Source organism: Aspergillus pseudonomiae (genome assembly GCF_009193645.1).
Source record: "Aspergillus pseudonomiae strain CBS 119388 unplaced genomic scaffold BDV37scaffold_35, whole genome shotgun sequence".
Classification (NCBI taxonomy): domain Eukaryota; kingdom Fungi; phylum Ascomycota; class Eurotiomycetes; order Eurotiales; family Aspergillaceae; genus Aspergillus; species Aspergillus pseudonomiae.
This window is the reverse complement of record NW_022476027.1, coordinates 98,926-125,523: the sequence shown is the minus strand read 5'-3', so window position 1 is coordinate 125,523 and position 26,598 is coordinate 98,926. Positions and strand designations below refer to the sequence as shown.

General features: G+C 47.9%; 9 protein-coding genes across 9 annotated transcripts; 4 read left to right on the top strand and 5 right to left on the bottom strand.

Moving 5' to 3' along the window:
- Nucleotides 1-555: 555 nt before the first annotated feature.
- On the bottom strand, nucleotides 556-1,116 carry BDV37DRAFT_283334 (uncharacterized protein; the record flags this gene model as incomplete). Its single annotated transcript, XM_032087266.1, has 1 exon — nucleotides 556-1,116. The coding sequence occupies one exon, from the start codon at nucleotides 1,114-1,116 to the stop codon at nucleotides 556-558; it is 561 nt and encodes a 186-aa protein (XP_031941173.1).
- A 2,322-nt stretch (nucleotides 1,117-3,438) lies between these two features.
- Nucleotides 3,439-5,257, top strand: BDV37DRAFT_271779 (DUF3176 domain-containing protein; the record flags this gene model as incomplete). Its single annotated transcript, XM_032084768.1, has 2 exons — nucleotides 3,439-3,956; nucleotides 4,021-5,257. 2 exons carry the CDS (start codon nucleotides 3,439-3,441, stop codon nucleotides 5,255-5,257), a joined length of 1,755 nt encoding a protein of 584 aa, XP_031941172.1.
- Nucleotides 5,258-6,826: 1,569 nt separating this feature from the next.
- Nucleotides 6,827-7,657, top strand: BDV37DRAFT_248884 (Dabb family protein). Its single transcript, XM_032082019.1, has 3 exons — nucleotides 6,827-6,942; nucleotides 7,043-7,153; nucleotides 7,237-7,657. Exons 1-3 carry the CDS (start codon nucleotides 6,877-6,879, stop codon nucleotides 7,390-7,392), a joined length of 333 nt encoding a protein of 110 aa, XP_031941171.1. The 5' UTR covers nucleotides 6,827-6,876; the 3' UTR covers nucleotides 7,393-7,657.
- Nucleotides 7,658-8,224: 567 nt separating this feature from the next.
- Nucleotides 8,225-10,828, top strand: BDV37DRAFT_271778 (putative anaphase-promoting complex subunit Apc5; the record flags this gene model as incomplete). The annotated part of the gene is made up of 7 exons (XM_032084767.1): nucleotides 8,225-8,939; nucleotides 8,987-9,080; nucleotides 9,129-9,540; nucleotides 9,600-9,723; nucleotides 9,773-9,879; nucleotides 9,930-10,066; nucleotides 10,117-10,828. 7 exons carry the CDS (start codon nucleotides 8,225-8,227, stop codon nucleotides 10,826-10,828), a joined length of 2,301 nt encoding a protein of 766 aa, XP_031941170.1.
- Nucleotides 10,829-11,075: 247 nt separating this feature from the next.
- BDV37DRAFT_283330 (cytochrome c oxidase subunit VIa) lies at nucleotides 11,076-11,832 on the bottom strand (the record flags this gene model as incomplete). The annotated part of the gene is made up of 5 exons (XM_032087265.1): nucleotides 11,076-11,121; nucleotides 11,249-11,256; nucleotides 11,312-11,471; nucleotides 11,538-11,562; nucleotides 11,649-11,832. The coding sequence occupies 5 exons, from the start codon at nucleotides 11,830-11,832 to the stop codon at nucleotides 11,076-11,078; spliced, it is 423 nt and encodes a 140-aa protein (XP_031941169.1).
- A 225-nt stretch (nucleotides 11,833-12,057) lies between these two features.
- On the top strand, nucleotides 12,058-14,614 carry BDV37DRAFT_248869 (DNA-(apurinic or apyrimidinic site) lyase APN2). The gene is made up of 6 exons (XM_032082018.1): nucleotides 12,058-12,219; nucleotides 12,286-12,298; nucleotides 12,356-12,401; nucleotides 12,454-12,586; nucleotides 12,637-13,346; nucleotides 13,399-14,614. The coding sequence occupies exons 1-6, from the start codon at nucleotides 12,192-12,194 to the stop codon at nucleotides 14,350-14,352; spliced, it is 1,884 nt and encodes a 627-aa protein (XP_031941168.1). The 5' UTR covers nucleotides 12,058-12,191; the 3' UTR covers nucleotides 14,353-14,614.
- A 377-nt stretch (nucleotides 14,615-14,991) lies between these two features.
- Nucleotides 14,992-16,800, bottom strand: BDV37DRAFT_294223 (HMG-box domain-containing protein; the record flags this gene model as incomplete). Its single annotated transcript, XM_032089589.1, has 4 exons — nucleotides 14,992-15,491; nucleotides 15,544-15,833; nucleotides 15,886-16,054; nucleotides 16,791-16,800. The coding sequence occupies 4 exons, from the start codon at nucleotides 16,798-16,800 to the stop codon at nucleotides 14,992-14,994; spliced, it is 969 nt and encodes a 322-aa protein (XP_031941167.1).
- A 2,085-nt stretch (nucleotides 16,801-18,885) lies between these two features.
- On the bottom strand, nucleotides 18,886-22,954 carry BDV37DRAFT_124415 (putative cytoskeleton assembly control protein Sla2). The gene is made up of 12 exons (XM_032078638.1): nucleotides 22,837-22,954; nucleotides 22,721-22,767; nucleotides 22,631-22,648; nucleotides 22,463-22,538; nucleotides 22,243-22,400; nucleotides 22,100-22,180; nucleotides 21,988-22,045; nucleotides 21,753-21,937; nucleotides 20,654-21,702; nucleotides 20,451-20,600; nucleotides 19,178-20,392; nucleotides 18,886-19,076 (listed from the first exon to the last, which is right to left on the bottom strand). Exons 1-12 carry the CDS (start codon nucleotides 22,842-22,844, stop codon nucleotides 18,990-18,992), a joined length of 3,132 nt encoding a protein of 1,043 aa, XP_031941166.1. The 5' UTR covers nucleotides 22,845-22,954; the 3' UTR covers nucleotides 18,886-18,989.
- Nucleotides 22,955-23,632: 678 nt separating this feature from the next.
- BDV37DRAFT_271774 (uncharacterized protein) lies at nucleotides 23,633-26,436 on the bottom strand (the record flags this gene model as incomplete). Its single annotated transcript, XM_032084766.1, has 2 exons — nucleotides 23,633-25,901; nucleotides 25,967-26,436. The coding sequence occupies 2 exons, from the start codon at nucleotides 26,434-26,436 to the stop codon at nucleotides 23,633-23,635; spliced, it is 2,739 nt and encodes a 912-aa protein (XP_031941165.1).
- Nucleotides 26,437-26,598: the final 162 nt, after the last annotated feature.

Here is a 26,598-nt window from a genome sequence, read left to right as displayed (position 1 = left end):
GAGCAAGTCGGTTATCCTAGCTAGGTATATATCCTCATTATATGCTGTGAAAGGCTGAACATGAATCTTTGTCTCCTACTACACTCCGAATCTATCTTGACTACTAATCCGTCTTCCATCCTGTACTTTGGTTGACATTTGCACACTGCTTCGGCCGCTGGAAGCAAGCAAACCTGGTCAACGACGCATCAGACGTGGAATAAAATATCACCTGGAGCTCTGTACCAAGTAATTGATATAATCACAAGCAAAGCAGAACATTACACGAGAAGAGAAAGCGGCGTACGTTAAATGTTCTTCAGCAACAAGCAGCATTTTTGGATTCCACACAAGCATGTACTCTAAGACTTACACATCGATAGTTACAACGACATGGCATCGGAGAGGGTACACAGAGAAGTAAATACATTATATGACATTAAACTAGACACACCCTGCCTATTATACCTTGTATTATCCTTTCAAATCAGCAGGCATACCCCAGCATATGGGATATGCCAAGGAGTAAAGCCATGGATCCACAGAACCACGACAATAGTATCAGTCAAGACCCGTCTAAAGGATAGCAGCGCCGACAATGAGTCCGGCAGCAGCGTAGAAGCCCGGGGTCAAGTGAGAAGCTGCACCAGTATGAAGCGGAGGAGAGGTGGGCGACACGGCCGGCGTCGATGACGAGGGAGACGCCGCACTCGAACTGGGAGGAATGACGCTCCGGGAGGACGAGGAGCTCGAGCTAGGTGTTGGGGTGGAGGTCGGGGTCACGACCTCGCTGGACGTCAAAGTGTGGGTGGAGGTGCTTGTGGACGTCAACGTATTGGTCAGAGTGTTGGTAATGGAGATAGTCGATCCGGGGCGAGTGGAAACGCCTCCTCCACCCGTACAGGTCTCTCCATTAGGGCAGCAACCGATACCGTCGCAATAGGAGCCCAGGGGGCAGCCACCGAGGTTATTGGGGCAGCAGGTATAGGAGAGAGGAATGCAGCCATCTCCACAGGCCTTTTCGCCTTGATAGGAGCAAGGAAGCTCAACTACCTGACGGGCAACCAGGGCTGGCGTGCGATCCGCCGCGAGGGCGGTGGTTGCCAAGAGGGCAGCTAGGGTGAGGAACTTCTGCATTCTGTTGGGTGGTTGGAAACGACTGATGGTGTTGAAAGTGGATAGTGTAGATTCAGCGAGCGACGGAGGTTTGTAAAGATAGAAAAACACCAGCATTGACTGTCAGGGGAGGAGACACATACTTATATGTGCATCATGGCTCACAGATCATGTATACGATGCGATGTGCTGGATAGCCTGGGCCCTGGCTTCATGATCAGCAAATACGAGGTAATTAAACACTCCCGCCATTCATACTTGTCTTCATTGCAGGTACTAACTTTGGGTACACGATGTACTGGACTCAACAGGGCATTGGAAGCCTGTATACTCACCTCGTCGGAGGTCTAAATTGGGGCTAATGCCATGAATACGAAGTTGCCGTCTTGGAAGCGCGCAGGCGCCTCATTTGATTGGCGTGATACGCATGAGTGCCCTGATATCCGGTAGTTTACTTCAACTGTAAGGGTCAATGTGCGATGATCTTTTCGTGTTATGATGCCTCTCTAAATTTAGTTGGTTCCTTACGCACTGACCCATTGGACATATACGTACGTAGCTGGATGCGACCAAGCCGGAGAACATGATCATAATCTCTCCGAAGGGAAATATCCTTGCGGCCATGTTAACTTTTGGCATCAAGAACTGAGAATTGTGAGATCGATGTCTTCATTTCCTCTTGAGAATGAGAAATCCTCAATTTGAAATCGGCGATGTATCCATTCCAAAATGCCTAGAATGATAAATAGACAGGAGGCCAGACTAAAACCCTAAAGTTACTCCACATAATCTTAATAAATCCTCGTGTTCATAGGTGGAGTAACAATTGAAATGACCTCTCTCTCTCCTTCGCAGAGCCTCCCTGCCCCCTCACTAGACACAAGTACCGAATAAGAAATTCCATACCTGGCAATCACTGGGCACAATTGATTCTGTGTGTTGCAAAGGATGGAGCCCTATGTCATATTGGTTTGAATTGAAACACACCACCCTATAGCGTCCTCCTGTATGGGTAGTAGCATGTGTCCTTTAGCCAGTATCGAGATGAGGACTCGAACGGGCGGTATACTTCATGTTAAAGAAAGACACTGGAACGTACTGAGTATTTCCTATTGGCCTCTTGCGAAGACCGTATACCTACGATACTGTCGGTTTTTGGAGTGTTTCCCAGAAACATACCGTGAATCTCATCTTTGCTATCCTGGGCCTAAAAGATCAAGTTTACCATATACATCCATAAGCAAATTGATCCGGTTATTGCCCAGCCATTCTTCGGGTATATACCAGTAACGTTTCTCCCCCAGCCACACGACTATATCAAATGATGAGCCCAACACCATAGTATTGGTAAAGCTTCTATGACAAGATGAAGTGGTGTTCTATTCTTTACGACACCATCGTATGAATACTGGCGGACAGGGTTCGGGAATACGGAGACGGGACATGCTACTTTCGAATCCAAGTTGCTCAGCCCTACCAACCTGGTAAAAGACACAGAAATTGGTTAGGTTAATTTTATTGTTCAGGTGCTAGCAACTTCTCCCGTTTTTTCCCGACTTCGCCTTCCGATTGGTCGCTCAAAACTGACGCCACGTGACCGCGTCGACATAGTATATACGATCTAGCTTTAGAGCTATAAAACTGCTTAAGCTGCTTGAACTATTCCAACTACCTGGATAAATTGAATAAATTATAGTATATTCTCAGCTTTTTAAAAACCTGTGCTCCACTCGTCTTGGGTAGTGGTCCTTGATCCACTGGCCTACCGGTATATAGTTACCTGTACTCGAAAGGGCTCAAGTTTCCTCAAATCCGTAATAGTAGATTTATGTGTATGACAGCTTTCTCAGCTCATCCTGATTTAGAAGCTGGCATGAACCATACCGGTTGAAATCCTTAGCGATTCGAAGACATGTAAGAGCTTTGAATGTTACTTTTGAAATTCCCTAGATGATTCGTTGTAGACAGCGATAACAGGGGTGGGAATTAGACATGTTCCAGCTTTTCAGGGTCCCATATGGTGGGCGGCAATGCCTAGATTGATACTTCGGCACCCCATGTTTATTTTTATGTCTACCCAGCGCCAAAATTTACATGCAGCCAGTGAAAGGACCTTGAATTATTATAGCCGCCAGTATGATCTTTAAGTCATATCCCCGGTTCTCGGGGGAATCGTCGATCCTATCATGCCCATGCTCTAAGCGCTGATAATGATAATCATAGATATGGCACATCCGGCGCTTCAATACAAATAGCAGACACTCTCAGCGTCTCTGTATGCTACCACAGCATTCTGTTTATAGATGTCAATTCTATTCTTTCCTAGTTTTTCTGCATTCCCAGATGAATAGTTCAACTCAGGCACGGCGACTGCCGAACGAACATCTCAGTGAAGACACCCGCGCGAACAGCATACGAAGATCAGCCTCCCCATCGCCATCAGATAGGACTCTGGCAGACAGGAGCCCTTCATCTTATCATCCTCCAGTATCATCTTCTAAGAAGACAAGTACTAATCCACCAAGATCCCTATCAAGCAAGGCAAACGACTATTGGATCTTAGAGATAGCCTCATGCTGCGGTAGCGCTGGTGCTTTGGTGGGAATCATTGTATTCTTGAACGCATATAATGGCAAGCCTTCTCCAGACTGGCCATACGGCATAACAGTAAACTCGATACTGTCATGGCTTGTGCAGATCTTTACCGCACTTCTGTTGGAACCTGTCGCTGCTTGTCTCGGCCAAGCTCGCTGGAATAACCTGAGCAGTACTGGCTGTCATCTTTCAGATATCAGTCTATACGATTTTGCTAGTAGAGGCGCCTTTGGTTGCATCTCATTGATCTGGCATTCCAGATTTAGGTTTGTCGTTGCTATTTATGGTATGAAAGCCATCAATGTCTGCTAAGAATTCATGTCGATTTAGGGCTTCGGCTTGCATGGGTGCGCTTGTTACTATACTGGCAATAGGTACAGGTCCTTTTGTTCAGCAGATGGTGACTGTCGAAAATCGCATTGCCTTTAGTGCTGAGCCTGCCACTGTACCCCGTTCTCTAGGAATCATTGGGTACCAGGATAGATCTCAGATCCTTCCACAAGAGCTTCTTGCTGCATTATATAGTGCCATTCTTGGAGGCACGACAAATGACAACGGTAACCTGACGCAATTATCGATTGCTCCTGATTGCCCGACCGGAGAATGCGAAATTAGTCCTTTCAGGTCGTTGGCTGCTTGTTCAACCTGCACTGATTTAACAGACTCAATCAGCACGAGCTGTATTGATGATTGGTGCCAAGACAACCTCACCTTCTGCCAGCATTCACTCCCTAGTGGTTTGACGCTCAACGTGAGTGAGTATAATGGCATCACTGGAGACGTGGCAAGTGAGATCTCCTCGCATGTTGGATACTTCGCTCCGCCGATAATTGCGAATTTTACCTCAATTTCTATTGCGTCTGGAACCAACTTAACAAATGCGACAGCTCACCATTGTCTTGTGTACTGGTGTGTGAAAACATATACAGCGGGCATGCATAACAACAAACCATGGGAGAAATTGGTCGATACCTGGCAACACCTTGAAATGCCCCTAGGATTTGGACCAAATTTTACGTTCCATGTCCCTTCACAAGGTAATCTGACGAGCGCCAAGGTTTGGGTTGGCATCCCCTTTATAAAGGCATGGATGTACTCAAAACTAAATATAAGCCCCTCTCTAAGTTGTAACAAAGTTGAGACACCATACGACGAGTTCAGATACCCCATGATTCGCTATGGTTCACCAGAATTCTCTGAGAAACTCGCCTTTGGAATCACAACGGGGGTGCGTCTCTATAATAACACCCCTGCAAATGGCACGGCATGGAAGATGGAGACCCAAATACATGTCCGATGGGCATGGGCTACTCTCCCAGCTTTGCTGGTAGTTTCAACAACTGTATTCCTTGGCATGACTGCACTTCAGACAAAAAGTGGTGGGTTTGATGTCTGGAAATCGTCGCCTACGCCTCTGGTTTGTGCCACACTAGACCAGCGAGCCCGAGACTTGGTATGTTCAACAGGAGGTCCTATGGAAATGGAGCAGTCGACTAGCCAGATAAGGGTGAAATTTCAAAAGGAAGGGTTTGAGGGTGGTGGTAGTTGGCAACTAGGAATGATGTGATTTCTACATGTGTATCACAGTCTACTCATCGGCTCCTTGTATTGCATGACTGGAATCACGCGGAGCTACCATAGCCTGTGTGCAATGTAACTTGCAGTGACATAAGCAGTCAACGAACGCTCCCCGCAAATAGTAAGAAACATCCATTTTAGAACTCGATGCTTAGAACAGTGATTGATGCTACCTACAGGATGTCCGTGGTTTTTCCGAAGCTTGGTTGGTTTTCTTGCTTTCAAGATTAATCTCCAAGCAATTTAATGAAGTCTGCCATGCATTTATTTCCCACTCTATTTGACGATCATACAAGTGAAGATGTGATGTATAATAACATCTTGTCTGGCTAGTCGAACCTGGACTTGATGATTTGATAGCCATTGGGTTTGATTGGAAGATTTACCAGCTTAGTACATCATCTCAAGCGTACCCTGAATTTAGATAGTATGTCGAGTTGCCCAGTGGAGTGTTATTACCCTATAAATTGGGTATAGCGCATGGTTTTGATTACCTGTCGATGAATCAGAAAGTGTCTATAAGATCGACAACGCTTCATCTGTTGGGGACGGGAATGCATTTTTCCTTAACGAGCACCAAGGGGTAAAAGAACCTAGAAATAACACTAAATTATTGATATTTTATGTGGGGATTTTACTATGCGAAACATACACGTAGCAGTAATCGTTGCTAGGGGTCTTTCTCAGACCTTAGGAAGGGAAAAAGATCAGTATAGCAAAAACCACGAATTGAAAGTTTACGCTCAAACTAATATAACCCAGTGGGACATATATTATCTTGAGGTACTAACAAGAGCTTGGTCTTCTCAGGATAATGCGTGAAGATGCAGTCGTGTTGTCGCCTTCGCTCATTGGTGACTTGTGACTAGTCGACTCTTGGAGTATAGAAACCGTTACTACCTAAGAGTCATCCTATTCGACTACCTAAAAATGTCCGGGTGGCTTGAGAAGATAATTTATAGTGCCATTGGTGGTTGACAGCAAAATAGAGTTCCCAGTAGGCCTTGGGTGGTAAAATGGTCTCGCTGATGTCCTTTGTATTAGATCGTAGAGCATTTAATTGGAGAAAACCTCGATATACACAAGTGAAGTATACTGGACGGCAGTTATAGATGCTCGGTAGCTCCTCCAAGATGATTTTGTATGTAGCCTACGACTTGGTGATAAGAGCTTTATTGATGTTCACTTGTACGCTGAGAGCCTCATCAAGTCCCTTTATCCGCTAGGACGGTCGGTGCTGGCAAAATTGCACGCCCTCTTAATGCTCCTATACTCATCCTTTGCTCTAATATCTAAAGATGGAAGACTTAGGCTGATGTTTCCTTCAGATCAATATCTAGTGCATTGCGGAAGTCTTTTATTGCCTTCTGTAATTGTATATGGCGTGTAAATACTTTAAATTTGGTAAGCTATCTTAGAGGCTGCTTGTCGCGTCTACTGAAAGGCAGTTAGTATAGGAGATGCTCAAAATCGGGGATCATTATAGACAACACTGTTCGAATGACGTCACTTTTAATTACCCCGCTTTTGCGTTGTTTTACATGTATTCATTCCACTGTTCCAGATGCTTTTGATAGCCATCCAACGCCCGCACAGCAGCCTCTCGTGATGTCGATCACCCATATTGTTCTCTTCCAGTTTCAAGCGGGCATTAGCCCTGAAATTATCAAAGATGTATGTTCAGAATACCCTGTTAGTTCTGACAGATTTAAAGAGGCCATGGTTGTATGCATATCAGGATGGTGATATAGATACTAACTACGACTTCAATCAGGTTTGCAGTCGAATGTTGGCCCTAAAAGATAACTGCCTTCACCCTTCGTCCAACAAACCCTACATCAAGACGTCATTTGGTGGCATAGATAATTCTCCTGAGGGTATCCAGGTATGTTACCCATGTGTATTCTATAAATGGCCTACATTGATACATGGTTCTGAATCACTTACTATTCTCCTCGCCGAGGATAGCATGGCATCACACATGCCTTTGTAGTGGAGTTTACGAGTGCCGCAGACCGAGACTACTATGTCAAGGAGGATCCTATTCATCAAGAATTCGTTAAGAGCCTTGCTGGGGTTATTGAGAAGGCACAGGCCATTGACTTCACCCCAGGGGTATTCTGAAAAGAAGTAACTGAAGCCGAGGGTTACTTGAATGGATCCACTCAGCATCTGAGCTTGTAAATAGGTATTACCATTAGCTTTAGATGCCTTTCATGCTGTCATCTTTATCGATAGAGAACCAAAGGCACAAATGGAGCTGTTCGGTCTTTAATGTATCTAGTACATATTAGCATATCTGGCAAGTGGCAGCTAGCATTAGGGCCGTTGCATCTTAAAAATACGAACAGCCGTGATAGTGTAGAAGGACAAGGCCGGCATATTATAAAGGGGAGGAATAGAAAAAAAACATTCAAAGACGACAGTCTCCCTACTACGCAGAGAGTAAGTAAGTAAAGTTGAGGCTAGGTTTAGTTAGATGTGAGAATATTCTCGAGTAAGATTCGTTTTCTTAGAGAATAAAAAAAACATACAACAGGAGGGATTCGCTGGTGGTCACCCACCCAACTACTAACCTCCCGGCGTGTGGCTTAAGTACGGCTGAGCGGACGGGAAGCCCTGTTCTCCACACCCTGTGGTCGTATGTACTTGAAAGGGAGACAAGAATAATCAAGTACCACTATAAATATTATCGGAAAAGCTACTATGCTCCCCACGTTTTACTTCTCCTCTGCCGTTCTTCATACCGCGTAGCCAGCACTGCGTCCGGCTTGGAACAAACGATTCCGTGGGGTCACTGGATTAATCCATCACGGTCTCCAGGCATATAATCGCACTTCAAGGTTGCCCGATGGTGTTGTCCTGACGCGTCGCCGTACACATTCGTTGTTTGACCCTGTCATCAAAGTTGACAATATCAGTCACCAGGACAGGGAATGGACCATTTATACGCACAATGAGTCGCTTTCTCACGCCATCCAAGGTTGCATTGCTATGTCTGATCTCCATCTACACGGAAGGGGTCATCCCCAATTCATCTGCTGTCCATGTTCTCTCATTCTTGGTCGCGTCTTTAAGTCCACTGGAAACTGACCCAAGCGCCTCCCCCAAGCACTGGGAGGCACAATACTCAGCATCCATAACTGACCTCGAAGGAGCTTTGTCTACACATACATCTTCAATCCCTGGACGCTCAATCTGGGATTTGTTTCTCAAAAAAGTTTGGTCTATTGATTCATGCGATGCACTGGAAGTATTCTTCTCTAATGTGTTAGATCTGTTGGTCAAATCTCGGGAGGAGCAGATTCGCGATAGGGATAACGGCCTGGCTCCGGAGCTGGGATGTATGCGTCTTTCCCGGTGTTCACCGCTGGGTGCATTTGTGAGGCGAGCCCAGCTCGAGTTTACAAGACTGCAGTTCCATGACTCGGTCAAGCTCTGGAAGGGCTTTGTCAAGTATCGCCTCCCCACATACCTCGCTTGGGCCAGACGGAATCCGTCTGGCGAGCAGGCCATGGTTGATATCAACTTACTTGAGCTTGGCTTGGACACCGGTAGTCAACTTGCTCAGGTGGCGTATGGTAATATCGAGGACGACTTGAAGGAGGATAGCCATGTCAGTACGAAAGATGTAGAGCGCTTGCTGGAATTTCAAATAGGCGAGTTGCAAAGTATGCGATCCCTTTTTGCCAATGATAGTCGTTTCTAACGATTCCAGGAATGGGAGGAAGAGTGCCAGATGGCATGAAAGCATGCCTGGAACGCATCATTACATCTGGAGTGACACTGCCAAATTTAATACACTACTTAAGGTGAGAGAACTACATCATGCTCAACGGTCATGGGTACTAATTGTCTAGATTCTTGGACGCTTGGAGGGCTGGCGATTACCCATCATCCTTTGACAACCTCCATCGTTACTTCGACTATACAATGCACAGTAGAGACCGGAGCTCATATCAGTACGCGTTGCTAAATCTTGCTATCCTCCAAGCGGACTTCGGCTGTTATGGAGAGGCCGTATCCGCGATGCAAGAGGCAGTCTCGATTGCCCGAGAATCTCACGATATGAACTGCCTAAACTTCTGCATGAGCTGGCTATACCACTTTGGAAAAGCTTTCCCAGAGCAGATGAAGGACGTTCAAAATACGGGCATGCTTGGGAATGAGAAAGAAGGCCTAGCCTTTCTCAAGGCCAAAGCAAAGGAGACAGAAATGTGGAGTCTCTTGAGTACAACGCTACTGAGTGAAGCTAAACTCGAACTGCAAAATGTATGTTCTTTCTCTCTCTATCTCTCTCTTTGTGTGTTAGCTCCCCTGACTAGCCTTAGGGCGAGAGCCTTGCCTCTTCCATCGAGAACATAATCCGAGCATCGCACCTCAATGTAGCAAAAAACCTTATAAATTCAACCGGACCGCAGTTGTTATTACAAACTGCGCTTTATGCTAGGATCGGTACTACTGCTTCTGAAATGAAAGCATAATTCTTGCTAATGGTCAGCAGGTATCACACACCTGGCATGGTTGAGCAGTGAAACTTTCCAGGAGTGTTACGCAAGTAAAGCACCGTTTGAAGACTATCTGAAGAGTAACTTCCGTAGCTCACAATTGGTACGCAGATATCACCTGCATTTGTGACTGTCGTTGCTGACCCCCCGAAGCTCGCACAACAAGGTCGTTTCAAAGAGGCCTCGGTTCGTATGAATCACATAGGGCCTGACAAATTACGTTCATTGAAAGCAAGTCAATACTGGACATTCTTTTCCGGAGTGTTGCAGCTTAAACGAGAAATATATCGGTATGTTAGTCGACTTGATAACTGTCCTTCGTATCTCTAATATCCCTCAGCAATGACAAAACGGCAACAGAATATCTCCTCTCGCAGCTCCAAGCAATACAACTCCCGGATAATGATATAGCAGCCCTTCTGGGGTTTCTCCACGTTGAGTACTTAATCCGACAGGGCAACTACACCCGTGCATTGGAGATTGTCGAACGCACAGCCCAAACCATCCACCGAGATAACTTCGACGTCTACTGTCAAGTCAAGCTATTGTGTCTAAAGGCTTGTATACTTGAGAAGACCTCTCAGCCCCAACGTGGATTTTCCTTGGCAATGAGAGCTGCCAACATTGCCTACCGATCAAGACTGCTCCCTGGCCTTTGGGAAGCTATTTGCGCTCTGTCAGGAGTCCTTCTCAGCCTGAGGGAATTTGAAGCGGTCGCGGCAATGGTGGAGAGTATAATGCCTCAAATACTTGAGTCCAGCGACTGTGTCCTGGCAGCCCGGGCATACTCTCTTCTAGTGGATGCAAACATGGGCATTGCGGGGAAGGCCCGGAACCAGGGATCGGGACAAAACGTCGAGTACATGAACCGAGCGTTGGAATACCTAGATTGCGCTTACGACCAATATGAAAAGATCGGGGATATCAAAGGGCAGTGCGAGATGATGGCGAAAAAGGCTACACTTATGCACTTGACTGGTGATTTGGTTCTTGCGAATGATTATGCCGCGAAGTACCTAGATTTGCAGCGGCTCAATGGTACTGATAGGTGACGAAGTGCTAGTTTGGACGGCTCGGGGTTACCGCCGAGACGACCTGAAAACCCAAATGATACATGTCTTCGATTTCTGACAAGAACGACTAATTCAACACCTGCACTATGGCAAAACTCTTTAATTGTCAACAGCTCCCACCACTCTCCGTTCAATCTTCTGCTCCTTGCAGTAAATATACACTTCCTTCATCGTCGCAAGTTCCGAAAACCGCCGATTGAAGGCTGTAACAACGCCCGTCAAAGGTTTAGGTAGCCTTGTCCTTGTTGTGGTAGTTGACGCTGTCGTTCCAGCTATTCGATTGTTAGCACATGTTCGTAGAAGACATAGTTCTACCTGCGACGACAGAGCCTATCAAGAATTTGATACTCGAGGTAGTTCGCCACGATAAAAAGTGGATGAGAGGTATCTGAAACTTACAAGATGGTCTATACGGAGCATTTGAGTTAGCAGATAAATTTATATGGAACGGAAGGAGTTTACCTTGTCACCATCTCCAAAGGGGAAGTTCTTCACACGGATATTCTGGTATGGGTATTCCACACGCTCCTCAAGGGGAGGCATGTGCTCCCAGTGCTCCCAATGCTCTTCCCAGAGGTTGTAAGCATTGAGGGAGCCAAGGATGAGGCAAGGAATAACGGCGCTGGTATGGTAAGTATAGGTTGGTATGCGACCCGAGAGGGGCTTAAAATGATCAGGCAATACGCACTAGATAGAGAGCTTGCGCCAGAGATCTAAAGAGGCATTGTGTTAGTATTATGCAAATTCTCCCCACAGACATCAAGTTGAGCTTGGCAGCGAGCCAATTGAATGTACGCACCACTGGTGGAGGCAGCGTGGTGCTTGACAGCCGCTCTCTCACGGTTGAATTCGTTGTCGACCATCCAGGGAAGCTTGGAGTCGGTGCTGTTGAACCGGCGCTGAATGGCAGAGCGAACCGGAGCGGAACGCTGCTGCTGCGCAGAACGCTGAGCCAGACGAAGGATATTGCGTTGAGGGAACATGGTGGTTGCGGCCTGACAGGTCGAAGGTGGACGTCTTCTGCGTTTGAACAGACGGTGGGATTATACGGATGTCGGGCCTTCCGGTTGACGAGGTTTAGCGGCCCCGTGATTCGCTGTCGCTGTTAGTCAGCACCGCGTGATGTCACGATAGTATAAGTCACGTGCGATTCGGGTATAATGCCGAATATGTCTCATACCACTGGACGTCGTACATGTATGTCCGGTAGTACGACACAGCCCTTGCCTTGTCTCCGTACTTTAATTTGACTCATATCTATGGTGGTTACGCACATAGCTCCCTTTTGGAGTGCACGCTGAGTCTGCCGTGGACATGTTGATTCTAGACGACAACGGTCAGAATGGGGTTTCGCATTACTACGTGGAACGGTAAGCTTAAACTAGCTATGAAAGACCATACTAGTAATGTTTCAAGAAACTGATAATCATGAACAGTCAATGGAATCCGGTATCCTATAGTCTTCTCCGTATACTTACTACCTGCTTTGTACTGAGTCTTCTGTAGAAATCCTTTTGCCTATGAGCCATGGAGAGGCAAGCGGACTTTCGAGGTATGCATTCCCAGCATGCAAGAGTCTAGATGCGTAGGCTGAAATGCAGAAGGCCATGTTTGAGATCCTCGAGGCCGATATTGTTGTCCTTCAGGAAACCAAGATTCAGCGAAAAGATCTCCGAGATGATATGGTCCTGGTGCCTGGATGGGACTGCCACTTCAGTCTACCTAGGTTTAAAAAGGGTTCGTCTCTCCCCGGCCACATCCACTAACTGAATTCTTACACTACGCAGGTTACTCTGGCGTAGTTATATACACCCGCAATGCGACTTGTGCCCCAATCCGCGCGGAAGAGGGCCTTACTGGTGTACTTTGCCCGCCAAATTCGTCCGTCTCATTCCGGGATCTTCCTCATGACCAGCAGATTGGTGGCTACCCAACCATGGAGCAATTATCAACACTTGAGTTGGATGCAGTTACACTCGACTCGGAGGGCCGTTGTGTCATCCTCGAGTTTCCAGCATTTGTCCTATTTGGGTTATATTGCCCTGCTAATCGAGATGAAAGCCGCGACAGTTTCCGCCAGGGCTTTCTTGACTTAATGGATGCCCGGATTCGAAATCTCGTCGCCATGGGAAAACGGGTTTTTGTTACTGGCGACCTCAATATCTCAAGAGGTGAAATCGATGCAGCACACGCGTCCGAGGCCATTCGTAAAGGCACCATAACAGAAGATGAGTTTATATCCGCACCAGCCCGGCGCTTGTTCAACCAACTGTTGTATAATGGAAAGGTCATCGGGGAGCGAGATAAAGGGAGGGAGCAACCTGCTCTCTTTGATATTTGCAGGTCCTTCCACCCGAATCGCAGGGGCATGTATACTTGTTGGGAGCAGAAGATCAACGCTCGGCCTGGTAACTATGGCTCGAGGATAGACTATGTCTTGTGCAGCTTGAATATGCAAGATTGGTTCTGTGATTCAGGTATTCAAGAGGGGCTCATGGTATGTTGTCGTTCTAAGCTGTTGGGGGATACCAGGGCTGACCAAGGTACAGGGATCGGATCACTGTCCGGTATATGCCACCTTCAATGGCTCCGTGTGTTTAAATGGGCAACAGGTTAACATGCTTGATATCATGAACCCACCCGGAATGTTCGACAATGGTGAACGGCGACAGGATTACACGGCTAAACTTCTCTTGCCTACATCCGGGCGCTTAATACCGGAGTTTGACAAGCGAAGAAGTATCAAAGATATGTTCTCGCGAAAACCAAATAATACCTCGCAGAAACCGCCCATCACTTCAGTAAAGACCACAAGTGCGCCAACCCGTGACCAAGTACATGGAAATGATGCAATAGAGAACTCTCTTGGAGCCAATAACCCATCGCTCCCTATTGCTGACGGCAACCCAGCATCTAAAGGCATCGTTCGTAAACGGTCAGAGAAAAGCGACCCCCCACCCTCAGTCAAGCGTTCGAAATCTTTTCCCACTCAGACCAAAGCAACTTCTGTTTCTGCACAGAGAACTTTGAAGGGCTTCTTCAAGCCTAAAGATTCTATTAGTAGTCAAACAGGTGAAACAGAAACTCCGGATATGCCTCTGAAGGCTATGGAGCGTTCGCTTGACCCCCTTCCCATGTCTTCGACTATATCGCGGCCAGAGGAACAGAAGGATTTACAAAACATAAGCAGCAGTTCAGCCGCTCCAAGGAGCAACATGGACTCGTCCGGGTTAGCGGCATCCTCTGCGGGCCAGGACAGCGAAACAATCATTGACCCCATTGTCAGCAAGGAAGATTGGTCGAAACTCTTTGCAAAGAAACCAGTTCCAATGTGTGAAGGGCACCAGGAAGCATGCATTAGTCTGTCAACAAAAAAGCCCGGTATTAACTGTGGTCGGTCCTTTTGGATCTGCCCACGACCCTTGGGACCCAGTGGAAATAAAGAAAAAGGAACGCAGTGGCGATGTGCAACTTTTATCTGGGCTAGTGATTGGAACCGCTGACATAAGATTTCTTACTTCATGCGCTTTAATTTGATGCTTGGAGTTTTTGTATGATACCAATTCGGTTGTTTACTCGCTCTCATAAGATACAGTTACATTGGAGATACCATTTCCGGTGCTATGTGCCTGTGTTATATTAAGGACAATAGTGAAAGACTATTTCTGTATAAATATCAACTATCAAAGCGGAGCAGAGCACCACTAGTTGGAGTACAATGTGGGGAAGTGGCTAGATCTCTTTTGGTGTTTATTTGGTCCAGCAGTATCTGCGTATGTAGTGTCGAGGTTTGGTCGATATATTTGATTCATCTATTCTCGAATATCTGAATATTTAAACTGCAATAGCAAAATCATGCCGAGGGCTTGTCATGCTTTAAATAATCAACTCCATCCGTCCGAAAAGGATATCGTAGGACAAAACCGTTGTAAAATACACCAGGTTGATGAGAAAACAGTATGAACACAAGGTTAGGTATAAAATATGCAATATGTGTACAGAAAATGGAAATGTATGTTGAGAGTCATGGAAAATTAGCATAAGCGCAAACAGAGAAAATAAAGTGAGATAAAAAAGAGAATCAAGGGTAAAGGAAGTAATAGAAGGAAGAAATTTCAAATCATGTGTCATAATATGGTTCTTCAGTAGCAGTCAGCAATCAAATCCGAAAATTCGAAAGACTCTCCCACAGGTCTTTCTGTGAAGTTGAACTGTGGGAACAAAGTAGCGGCTGTCTTGCCACAGTCGCTCTGTACTTGCTGGAGAAAAGTATCGAAGGCCCCCGAGTCGAATTGCAGCCCGTAATCTCCAGGAAGCTCATCAGGGCTGAGCACGATGTCGATATCACCCAAATTATCTAAAGATGCATCCATAGGCATGTTATCCAACTGCATGCCGGAGTACATCGACGGCGTGGAACTATCAGAGGTATCATTTGTCAAGGCCGGTGACTTCTGTCGTTTGGTCGGCTTAGGGTACTGGCGGGACGAAGCTCGGCGCTTCTTTTCGGATGGCTTGCGGGGAGTATAATGGTAATCGGGATGGTCTTCTGCATGCTTTTTCTTAAGTTCTTCCGCCATATTGCGGAATTGCATTTTGACCTCTTCGGACTCGGCCTTCCATTGTTTTCCAAGGATAATTGCTGATGTCATTAGCTTGTTTGAAGTTGAGTAGAGATGGAAAGAAAACCTTACATATCTCGTTATTGGTGAAATCGGGATATGCTTCCTTGATTCTGGGATGGTGATGCTGACGATAAAGGATGAATGCATTTGGTGGCCGAGGGACTTTGATGAACTTCGCTGGTAGTGCGGATTTGCCATGTGTTCTACCAGATGTTTCGGTGATTTCCCTCTCCAAGTTCGAAATTCTGTCATGAGATGCGACGGATACAACAGAGCCCGAAAACGCAGGCGTGCGCATTACACGGAGAGCATTGATTGTCTCATCGACAAAAGCCACCACAGGAGCACCGATAAGAGCCCTAGCACCAAGTGTAAGCTTGTATTCTTAGAAAATCCGAGAACACTTCTTACCCGAGACGAGTCCTGATCTTGTCGACATTGCTTTGACCGATCATGTCCGTGACATTAATCGGCAAAAGCACCTCATTATTTGTGGACTCCAGGTGACGCAAAGCATCCTGCCAAAGCAGCTCTGTAAGCTTGTCCGTCGACTCCGCGGTCGTCTTCATGGCGATGGGTACTGTCGTCATTCTTGATTTCTGAAACGAAGGATAAGTTATTCAAGATGTGATGGGGACGCTAAGATCCAAAATCATCTCCTTGAGAAACTATTGTGGATAGCATTTAGAGTAAGCAGTAGCTGGTGCAAGGGGAGGTATCTTAGGACAGTGAACAGGTGGGATAATTCTAATGAAAAAGAAAGCAAGAGGACCGGTAGGACATGGCGAATTAGGTTGTGTTCCACCTCAGGGTGGGAGGCTGGCATGTTTCTTTGTCTATTTAGTCGTGGGTGGTGAATGCTGAAGTCACTTTGTGTTTGTCTCAGCTTACAGGGGCTCGCCTAATTTCATAGTCACCCAGGGAAACACAACACCTCATTCACCTTTCTTCAGTTATACTCTTGGAACCCATCATCACATTCATTTATCTGTCTCTCAAAGTTTATCCTTGTTTACAAGCTACCCACCAAATCACGAAACACCCACATCATCTAAGCATCCAGGACCACGAATCATATCTCATTCAACCATGGGCACTCTTTGCAAAGTCCTACTTAGACTCCTTGGAGCAATAGCTCATGATGCAAGCCTCTCTCCAGAGCAGAGGGAGCAGGCCATGTATATTGGTCTCTCATTCCTCTCCCACAAGAATGCTTGTCGACTCATGGCTCAGGTTTCTGGTCTGATGAAAGGAGAAGTATTTATTAGTCCTTGTTATCGAGTTATTGGGGTATCTGAACATACAAAGGCCCTTACCCATCGTCATGGCAAATATTTGCAGGCACTCATGACTGATTTTCGCATTGCCCCGACGATAGCAGACTTCGAAGGCCATCCTATCGAGCTCGTTAGCATCCTGGATCCTGCGGTAGAGAATTCCCTTCCTGGCGAAAAGCGATTCCAGCTTCACGAGGACCTTCTTTCTATGGAGAAAAAAGCAAATGAAGACCTCATTCGGTGCACCGAGGACTATGGTTACCACTACATTTTCCGGGCTGGTCTACAAGAATATTATATGACGTAAGGTCTAAGTTCTCTTGTATATTCAGTGATTGCTGACTTTCCTAGTAAGACTGTCGTTGAAAATATCAACTTCTGGAGACCAGACCCCCGTGGCAACGGCTACCGTGTTCATATTCAGAAGCTCTGCTATGAAGCGATAGAGACGCGCCTCCGCCTAAATGACGCAGAAAAACGAGCTCTGGTACAAGCTACAGATTGTAATGTGGAGGATGCATACAATTTTTGTAAGCACCCGGATATTGCTGTTGTTAAGCCTCTAACCATCTATTAGGGAACTGGTTGGAGAAGAATCGCGTCTCGTATAATGCAATGAAAGCTTGCATCTCGTTATTGGAGAGACTGAAATGTAGGAGTTCCTGAAAAATACATTTGAGAGGCATGCTAACAATACGAATACAAAAGAAATAAACGCTCCAAATATGTCCACATTATCCGATTAAGCATTCCAAAAACTCACCGTTCCTCTTGTTAAGCTATGCGTTAACTATCATACCGAGGAAGACGTCCCTAAGCTCATCCCGAATACGACAAAACGGTCTGAACCCTTGGCCTAAAATTCAGCATTTGCTTTAGCCTCCACATCGACGGCGCTTACAATCAGCCAGAGCTGTCCAAGGAACCGATGCTATTGAAGGTGGGTGCGGTCTTTGTTGTAGTGGCGAAGAAAGCCGCAATGCGACAAGCATTCGACGCATCCTCCGGTTCCTTCATTCATGGGCGACGCTTTTTTTTACTGCTCTCCCATAGGTCTTTGTTCATTTTCTTTCTCTTTCCCGGTTCGTACATATCCAGTCCACGATTGATATCCTTGCATGATCTTGATTTGATACCAGACACGACTTTCCTTGACTGCTCCGTTTTCCCCTGCATTGAACATTTTTCTTGTAATTTACTCCTTCACAGATTGTATTTTACCACTGATTTCTGAATTCTTCTTTTCTTATTCTGCTTTCTGTTTCTGTTTCTTTACATTACGTTGTTCATTAAGTTCCTAGCGAACGTCCGGGGAAACGAACACCGGAATTTGCTTGTTCGGGGGTTGATTAGGGTTTCACCCAGCAAACGCCGTTGACCGGCTTACTTGGTGCTCGCTTCGGATCGGGCCAATTGCATGTATTTAGATCACTAGATCACTGAACCAGATATATGTACACTTCAGACAAAAAAATAAAAGAGAAAGAGAAAGCCCCGAAGCGAGGAGTAGAATTTGGGTAGCATACAATGAAGAAAAGGTCCCCATTCGGTCTAGATTGTAGACAACACCAAGGGATCGAATCGGAAGGCACGGACAGATGGTGCAACACAAAGAAATCCAAATTTAAAAAAAGAACCAACTTAAGGTTTTCCACTAGGCCGTGGGCGGAACCCGCAGCCGAAGCGTCGGGTGGACGTCATTTGTCGTTTGCTTCTTCCTGTTGAAGTTTGTTCCATGGAGGAGACAACGGAAACAAAGAAATCGGATCGGTTGTTTTGACCCCGGCTCAATTTGCCAAGATGACTTTCCTCGAATGAAACCATATCAGTCAGCCATGAACTGGTGTTCCTTGGGTGTCATCCCGTGGCGGCGTTTGCATTTCTTTCTTGTCGGGGTCCATGTGCTACGCTTTTTCCTACAAGGGAAGGTGTAGGGCGGGGAAAGGAAACTTCAAGTGGATTGCTTCTACTGGTATATACTATCCAAAACCGACACAAGAAAAATGGCCTACAACGAAGGAGAATGGGTAAAAATTATAAAAAAAGGATTAAGACAAAGGGGGTCAAGGGGGTACGGAACGGTGCAACCCCGTGCCTCCCAACAAAGGATAAGCTTCGTCTGCGACAGCCACGCACAACATACATCCCCACTCTTGAATCTGTGTAGCCTCACTAGCACACCATATCCGCTTGACATCTTTGTCCAACGCGGGGCAAACCCCTCGGATATCCTGTCATTCAGTCCTCCTGGTACGAGATCTTGCGCATCTCTCCCAGACGTTGCCGCGCCTGGGCAAGGCTATTCTCCAGTTGGAGAATCTCAACCTGTAATCAACACCCGTCAGCATCCACACCGATCCGTGGAGGAAGGTAGAGAATTGGTCCCCCGGCGGAGGGTTAGAGAGAGGGGGGAAAGCAAGACGTACCTGTTGCTCCATTTCGCGCACCTTGAATTCGTGCGAGCTAAGCTTGGCGTAGTCAACCTTCTCCGAACCATCCTGGTTCCGCTCGGCAATGATTTCCTGTACCTGGCGGACCAGAGCCCGACATGCCGCGCCAACAGCTTTACTGGCTGCCTCTAAGCGATCTTGGGTCTTGCTCATGAACGACGCTTTGACGCGACTGGCCGCCACCAGCTGTGCCGTACTAGCGGCCACGTCGTTACTGGCCACGATCAGTTGTTCCGGCGAGTTACGACCAGAAATGACCCCGTCGGCCGTCTCGATAAGAGTGTTGGTGGAGGTAGCAACAGCCTTGGCGGCGGAGATTAGTCCCTCTGTCCAGCGGTTATTCTTCTTGTAGAACGCCGTCTTCGATGAGCTACCCCGGCCTTCGCGAACAATCTCCTGCTGGGACTCGGTGGCGGCCTTAATCAGCTCCGCAATTGCATTAGTAACTGCAATAGCTGCCTCCACAATCACGTCGTTGATACGTAACTCGTATGTCGAGAAGCCATCACGGGGCTTTTTCTTGAGCTTGGCCAATCGAGCGGCCGCGGCGTCGATAGCGTCGGCCGCCTTAGTCAGTTCCTGATCTACGAGGTCGCCCAGGTCGCCATTAGTACTGATCTTGGTACTCTTAGGCGCAAAAGTTTCGGCAAGTTTCGATAGTGACTGAAGGTCTCTTTGCACCTCAAGGTTATTGTTAATAACCACATCGGTCTTGTGATCAGCCTCCAACCCCTCGAGCCGGAAAGACTGGAGTCCACGGAAGAACCGCACCGTGGCCTGTGCGGACTTGCGGGCAGCATTGATCAATTGGTCTGCGCTCTTGTCGTCATTGGCGAACCGTGTCAATCCCTTTGTGTTACTAAGGACATCGGCAACCGAGCCGGAGAAGATAGAAACCGTCCGAATAATCTCTGCGTGGGTACTATTCGGGCCGTCGGCGATAAAGTTGTTGAACGCTGTAGAGAACTCGGTGGCGGATGCAGAGGCCTTCTCGATCTGAGACAGCACGTATGGTGGGGACGCATTCTGGTTACCGGCTTGCATACTGGAATCGAGCTCGTACAGGGCGTCATCCACCCGCTGCACACCAGCTTGGAGCACAGAGTCGATGATGTCGTTGATCTTGGCAACGGTGCTGTGCAAAACGGTGTCAATCTGCGAATCCAGCGCATTGTCGACATCGCCTTGGTTCTGGTAACAGTTAGCTCGCATCCTCCTGTCCCCGCTATTTACCCATTCAAGTACATACCATTTTCAGTTCCTCCAGTTCCATAAGAGCTTGTTCCATTCCGGACTTGTAGACCTCGATCTCCTCATCCTTCTCGCGGAGCATAGCATCATGGTCACCCTGGCGGTCTGCATTCCGAGAAGAGACATCTTCGAGAGCACGGTTCTTGTTCTATCTCTGGTCAATGCCTGGAATTCTGTTTCTTACCCTGCGACAAGACTTACTCTGAGGGCTTCTTCCAAATCGGCCATCTCCCGGTTGTACTTGGACAACAGGGTAGAGATCTCGGTGCCTTTCTGGCGTTCGGCATTCTCTGCCCGCTCGATTGCAAGGCGCAGCTCTCTCTTAACCTTCTCCAGCTCTTCCTTGTTATTTCCCGTCAAGCGATCCCGGTCGTGTAGCGCACGGTCCCGCTCCCGGATCATATCCGCTAGCTCTAAATTCTTCGTTTTGAGCTCTCTTTCGAGCTTCTCGCGCCGTTCGATCGCCTCCTGTGCGGACGCCGCCTTTAACTTCAGGCTCTTGGTTGTCTGCAAGAGGTCCAGGTGCTCCTGTCGGAGCTGAGAGTAAAGCTTCGCCAGCGCCTCATACTTGGACCGCCATGTGTTGACTTGCTCCTGGAGAGATCGAATTTGCTCATCTTTCGAGGCACTTTGCATATTCAAGTTCGAGGTCAATTGGTTCATCTGCTCTTCCAGGTCTTTCACACGACGATCGTATTGCTGCAGCATAAGCTGATCCCGTTCGTACTGGGCCCGCGCGTTCAAGTTCTCTTGCTCGAGCTCGGCCAGCCGACCCTGAGTCTGTGTTTGGTACTGGTCGCGTAGAAGTTGCTCCTGCGCAAGCCGTTGCTGCTCCGCCTGCAGACGTTGCTGTTCCTCAAAATCGTGTTGGGCTTGCTGTTGCGCGAGAATCTGCTGCCGCTGCTGTTCCTCCCATTGCTGCTGCAGGCGCCGCTGCTCCGCTTCAAATTCCTCTTGCTGGCGCTTGGCTTCTGTAGTCCAAAAGTCGTTAATGGGTTCGGGATCAGCGGGTGCGGCCTTTGGCGGCGGAGTGGGCTCCTGCTCGACTTCTTTTGCCGGTCGCCTGGGTAAAGCGGGGCGTTCATCATCGTCGGCAAGCAGGTTGGGTGGGTTTTGAGGAAGCTTAGGAATAGTGATAAGGCTGGTCAGATAGCGCAAGTTCGAGCACTCGTAGTAGAACCGCACAAGTCGGAAGTGCTGAGCGTCATAACGACCACGGAGAGGTTCCAGGGCCTCGGCGTCACCAGTGGCTATGCCAAAGTCAGCTTACCTAGACAGAAAGAGGGAAGGTAACGCCTACTCGTATGCATAGCTCTCAGCATGCTGGTAATGAATTTATAAATGCCGTAGCTCTCCTGCACCAGCGGCACTAGTGCAGAAATCCGACACTCGTTATTTGTACCTGATTGGAAATGCGAAAAGATCAATTTCTGGAACGCATCTATTTGGTCTTGCAAAGTCATGAGGTCCGAGATAGTTTCGTAACTAGATTACAGTCAGCGAGAGTAGGATTGAGAGTTATTGGGCGTGCTTACCCTTCATTCGGATCATTGATCGTCTTTAGACTGATGTACTCCTCATATTCAAACAGACCTGCCAAAGACTTAGTCATGGACTGGATGACTCGAAATTCGTTCCGTCAAATACCGTTAAATTCGGGATGATTCCGATGAAACGCCAACTTGGACTCCAGGAAGAAAACATATTCTCGGATAAGAGGACCATAGCCTATGCTCCTTGTCAACATCAACCAATTCGAGTGCGTCGTACAACCTGCAAGCTTTGCGTACCGCGAATGCCATCGCCTCCTACACCGCGCATCAAACTGTCGATCCAATTGGCGTGCTGCTGCGCCTCCCGAATCACGATGGGATGTCCCTCTTGCAGAACCTTATGTATCGTTATGAGGGCTTTGAACGTCTGTACCTCGTCTGCAAGGACCGGTTGACTGGATGCATCGAGAGCGGTCAGGGGTGATATAAAGTACAAAGTCGTGACTGAGAAACATACACTTTCATGCCAGCCCAGAAGGCGGCAGAGGATTTGTGGTCCCATGTATACACAATGCAGCTCCGGACATGTTTCCCTAGTGGAACGGATCAGTGGAGGTAAGGTGACAGCATGAGCGCGCGGATAAAACTGAATAGAGACAGGACGATAAGGGAGGGCAATCCATACGTTTCGGAGCGGTCTCCTCTGTTATAGCGCTCAGGTCAGTCACAGGAACCAGGGACCAAAGTGGGAGAGATACTTTGGGCATGAACTTACCGATGCTGGTAGCTTTGCGAATGTTAATCGCCAAATCTGCCTCCGTGCTAGCGATTCAGATCAGTTAGTTATCGTAGAGCTGCAAGTCCCGTTGCCAAGCGTCCCAAAACACCTACCGACTCATTGTGACGAGCTGCAGACCTGTCGATTGTCGGGGGATCAGGGGAGCGGACAACTAGGTGCGGCGGGAGCCGGTGGGCCCGAGTCCGAACAGCGCAATTCGATTGTGCTCTGAGGGGGCGGGGGAAACTTGCGTGGACCGACAACGAAGGGCGATTGAAAGGCCAGTGGAATTACAAAAGAGAAGGAGGTGGATGATAATAACACGGAGTGTAGAGGAGGGTTTAAAAGCATCTGTCGAGGAGCATAAATGACGTTTGGCGGGAAAGCTGACGCCTGCAGTTCATCGCGTGTCTTGGCGCGGCTTCGTCACCTCCTGAGTTCCCTCCCCCTCTGATTGGACGTATATATAGATACACTTGCAGTATCCTACGACGCTCGCCCTTTGCCACTACAGGATCTACTTCAATGCCTAGCATATTGCTCTAGGCAGCCCTTTTTTTTAATCAGGAAAAGGGAGTGAAAAAAATAGAGGTGCAAGACAGCCATGTATTCACCCATATGTCCATCCCCAGGACCATCACTCTAAGTTAACACCGGACTATGATAGAATCGCAAGTTGATCATCGCTCCTTGAACACCATCTGATAATGCCGATCAGATCATATAACTGGCCAGAGGGTATACATAGGATAAACGGCCATGTCGCAACGCGAAGAAGAAGAGGAAGCGAAAGAGAAAAAAAAAGAGCATAGGACCCACACTAGCAAGTTGGGCAAGGAAATTGATCATCATAAGTTGAAACCGTCCGCATCAATGCCGGACAGCGTCCAGTTATAATCACATCGCCCTTCACGGAATAATGCCGTCGGTTGCTGATAAGATTGCCATTCCGTGTTTGTCAGCCTCGGTGCCCTCGACCAGGGAGGATCGGTCATGTCCATTTGCTTTCTCCCAAAGATCACTAGACCTTTTCGTAACCACATTGGACGGGGGTGAGTCCCGCTGTGTACTGGGCCCCGGCAAAGCTTTGTCCGGGGCGACATCAACGACCGGACTACTTGGGCCTGAGTCGTAAGGGGCTTCGACAACCAGTAGCTCATCCGGAAGATTCTCCGAGTCCCCTGAGCTGAAGATAGGCTTTCTTCTGGGCAGAGGTGGTTTTGAGACACGCCTCTTGTCGTCTCCTTTGGGCTGCAGCTCAGGAGACGCATTATGCGGGACAGGTTTCCGTTTGGTTACAGGAACAGTGTTCCTCTTGAAAGCAAACGATTCGGGGCGTGGCAATGGGGTTCCTGGGGGCGGAAGAGGATGTCCTCGGCCTATCGGCTCCTCTGGTGTACCTGCAGGTCGGGACGACTCGTGAGTAACGGTATGCTCCCCCTTTCCGAACATATTCCAGCCCCATCTCTTCGCAACAGAAGTTGCTGTGCCCAATGAGAGAGAGACCTGAGACTTTTCCGCAGTAGTGGAAGAAGTCACTGAGCGTGCCAGAGTTTCGAGTGTGCTTCGTCTGGGTTTGTTGCCATTCAGTGAGGCGGTGGAACTGGCAGCCATACTTCGAAGAGACGAACTACTCGTTTTATGAACAGCAGAAGGATGAACAGAAGAGTCGGTGCTAAATTCCCCAACACTCTCAATAGAATCTACTATGGATGGATCTCGGCTCTGAGACGCATTGTCATGGGGCATATGACTGTCGGTAGGCGGCGAGCCACTGGGTGATCTGTTCGGTGACCCGGGTGGAGAGCGGTTTGATATTTCAATCATGGCACTAGCAGCACTGCTCTTTTCCGCGTCTTTGCCGTCATACACGACTTTGTCGATCTTTGCATTATCTGCTGTAAGCACGGGGTCAGCAGCGTTGGAGAACGTCTGGGATCGAATGGCCCGCGGTGGTGAGCTGCCGAATTTCTCACTAGCAGTGTATGACGCGCTTGAGTTATTCCTTTCGAGCTCTCCTTTTGAGCCCTTGCGTGATTTCATCGTGATAGGTATAGACTCAGAAAGCACAGGCGCGCTCATTGTACGTTCGTCTTTCGTTTTTAGCATATCAACAAAATCTCCTTTCTCCGCTCCTGTTGTCTGGGGTTGAGCACCACTTTCGTCTGGTATGTCGACCTTCGTATCCGGCGTCGGGATTTCTCGTTGCCAGATTCCTCCACGGAAACGCTGGGTGGCGGTGTCTAAGAAGGGGATATCATCCCAAAATGGCTGAACCACGCTTTCTGCGACAACCTCTCTTATCCGACTTTCAATAGTGCGTAGAATAATACCGTATGTGATTTGCTTTGAACTGACAATGGGTTGAATATCCATGTCCATGCTTGGCATCGTTTCGAAGGAGATCCAGGCTCGATTGCTCGGAGGAGGCTTGAACCGTATCAACAGATGGCCATGGAGTTTTTTCAACACCACAGCAAGAACAATGTCTACTTCCCTAGCCTTGAAACGAGGTCCAAGGTCAATGCGCACTGTGGCCGAAATCTCCACTCGAAAGTTGCCAGTATACTGAACGTCTGTCTCTACACAGCAATTCCCGTCAACAGTTAGATCTTTGAGCCTTGGGTTGATGATAAATGGTGCCCCTTCGCCCATATCAATCCTTTGTAGGCCAATTTTACTGATGAAGTTCGGCTTGTTAACCCGAGAGATTTTCTTGGTGATCTTTTTTCGGATAAATTCCTCCATCTCCGGCGTTCTATACATGGCAAGAAACAACCTCCCAAGGACCGCATTGATCCACCGCGTCTGCAGCTGTTCTTCGGATGAATGCAATCGTTGAACAAGGGTGACGATATGCTTAACATCGAAAGGCTGATGCTTGGGAGGGGCGTCGGGCGAGTTCCGCATCCTGGATTGGTTCTGGAGCATAGCAAAATAGAAGTCTTCCTTTTCGGACAGATTTTCCGAGAAAAGAAAGAATGGGGGCGTTGGTCCCCCTAAATCTGCGAGAGACTCCAGTCGTCGTGAAAGACAGATAGCATTTCTCTTCAGCCACAGCTCGCCTTCCTGGATTTCCCCTTCACCACCACAGATATTTACGTCATGGTGCGCGAGGGAGATAACATATCGCACCTCAACCTGGTTAGCATCATCGTAAAGCATCAAATGGCCATGTCTATGCTCCGTACAATGATGATCAGCACCCGCAAAGGACCTAGAGGCGAGGAAAGGGATAATTACCGCAAGACAATATAAAATACATTGCGTGCCCTCTTGCCGCTTTTCCCATTATTCTTGGCTGGCTCAATCGTTGGCGTTTGCTTCCGATCAAACAAGCTTCTATACATCGTCTGGTAGACGCTTGGGCTCTCCGCGGCGATCACCTCGCCCGCCGGCGTGGTTCTCTCGGGTGGTTTTCCATTGACTCCACCGGGCACATATTCGCGACATACGGCAAAATAGCCAGCCGCAACATCCGACTCGTGCGTACGATGGAACTTTTCTGCTAGCTCATCCGTGCCGGATTTCAGGCTGTATTGGTCGTCCCCGGGGCGCCGCAGAGGATCCTTGGCCAGTTCGCATCTGTGCTCGACTGGCGGAGGCGACGGGAGGGTAAAATAAGCATGCAGAAGGACTAACGACAGGACCAGTGGAATGAAAGTCAGTCCGCCGAGGATGTATACAAAGAGGAAGCTGCCGAGGGAACCCATTAGGAGCCGGTCAATCAAAATAGCAACATCGAAAGGTCCATCATGAGGATATGACGGCAACGGAGAAGCTGTGGAGGCACCGAACCAGACCAAGCCTTGACCAGTAGAACTGGTAAAAAGGTATATGGTAAAGAGAGAGAGACGAAAGGGAGACGCTGTATG

What these genes read in the sequence shown, in the direction of transcription:
- BDV37DRAFT_248884 (XM_032082019.1), top strand. Translation starts at nt 6,877, where the DNA reads ATGTCGATCACCCATATTGTTCTCTTCCAGTTTCAAGCGGGCATTAGC. An exon ending in GCCCTGAAATTATCAAAGAT is followed by an intron (nt 6,943 to 7,042) that starts GTATGTTCAGAA and finishes GACTTCAATCAG; the next exon opens with GTTTGCAGTCGAATGTTGGC. An exon ending in ATTCTCCTGAGGGTATCCAG is followed by an intron (nt 7,154 to 7,236) that starts GTATGTTACCCA and finishes CGCCGAGGATAG; the next exon opens with CATGGCATCACACATGCCTT.
- BDV37DRAFT_248869 (XM_032082018.1), top strand. Translation starts at nt 12,192, where the DNA reads ATGGGGTTTCGCATTACTACGTGGAACG. An exon ending in TCTACCTAGGTTTAAAAAGG is followed by an intron (nt 12,587 to 12,636) that starts GTTCGTCTCTCC and finishes TACACTACGCAG; the next exon opens with GTTACTCTGGCGTAGTTATA. An exon ending in GTATTCAAGAGGGGCTCATG is followed by an intron (nt 13,347 to 13,398) that starts GTATGTTGTCGT and finishes ACCAAGGTACAG; the next exon opens with GGATCGGATCACTGTCCGGT.
- BDV37DRAFT_124415 (XM_032078638.1), bottom strand. An exon ending in AGGAGGCGATGGCATTCGCG is followed by an intron (nt 22,181 to 22,242) that starts GTACGCAAAGCT and finishes CAAGGAGCATAG; the next exon opens with GCTATGGTCCTCTTATCCGA. An exon ending in ATCAATGATCCGAATGAAGG is followed by an intron (nt 21,938 to 21,987) that starts GTAAGCACGCCC and finishes ACTGTAATCTAG; the next exon opens with TTACGAAACTATCTCGGACC.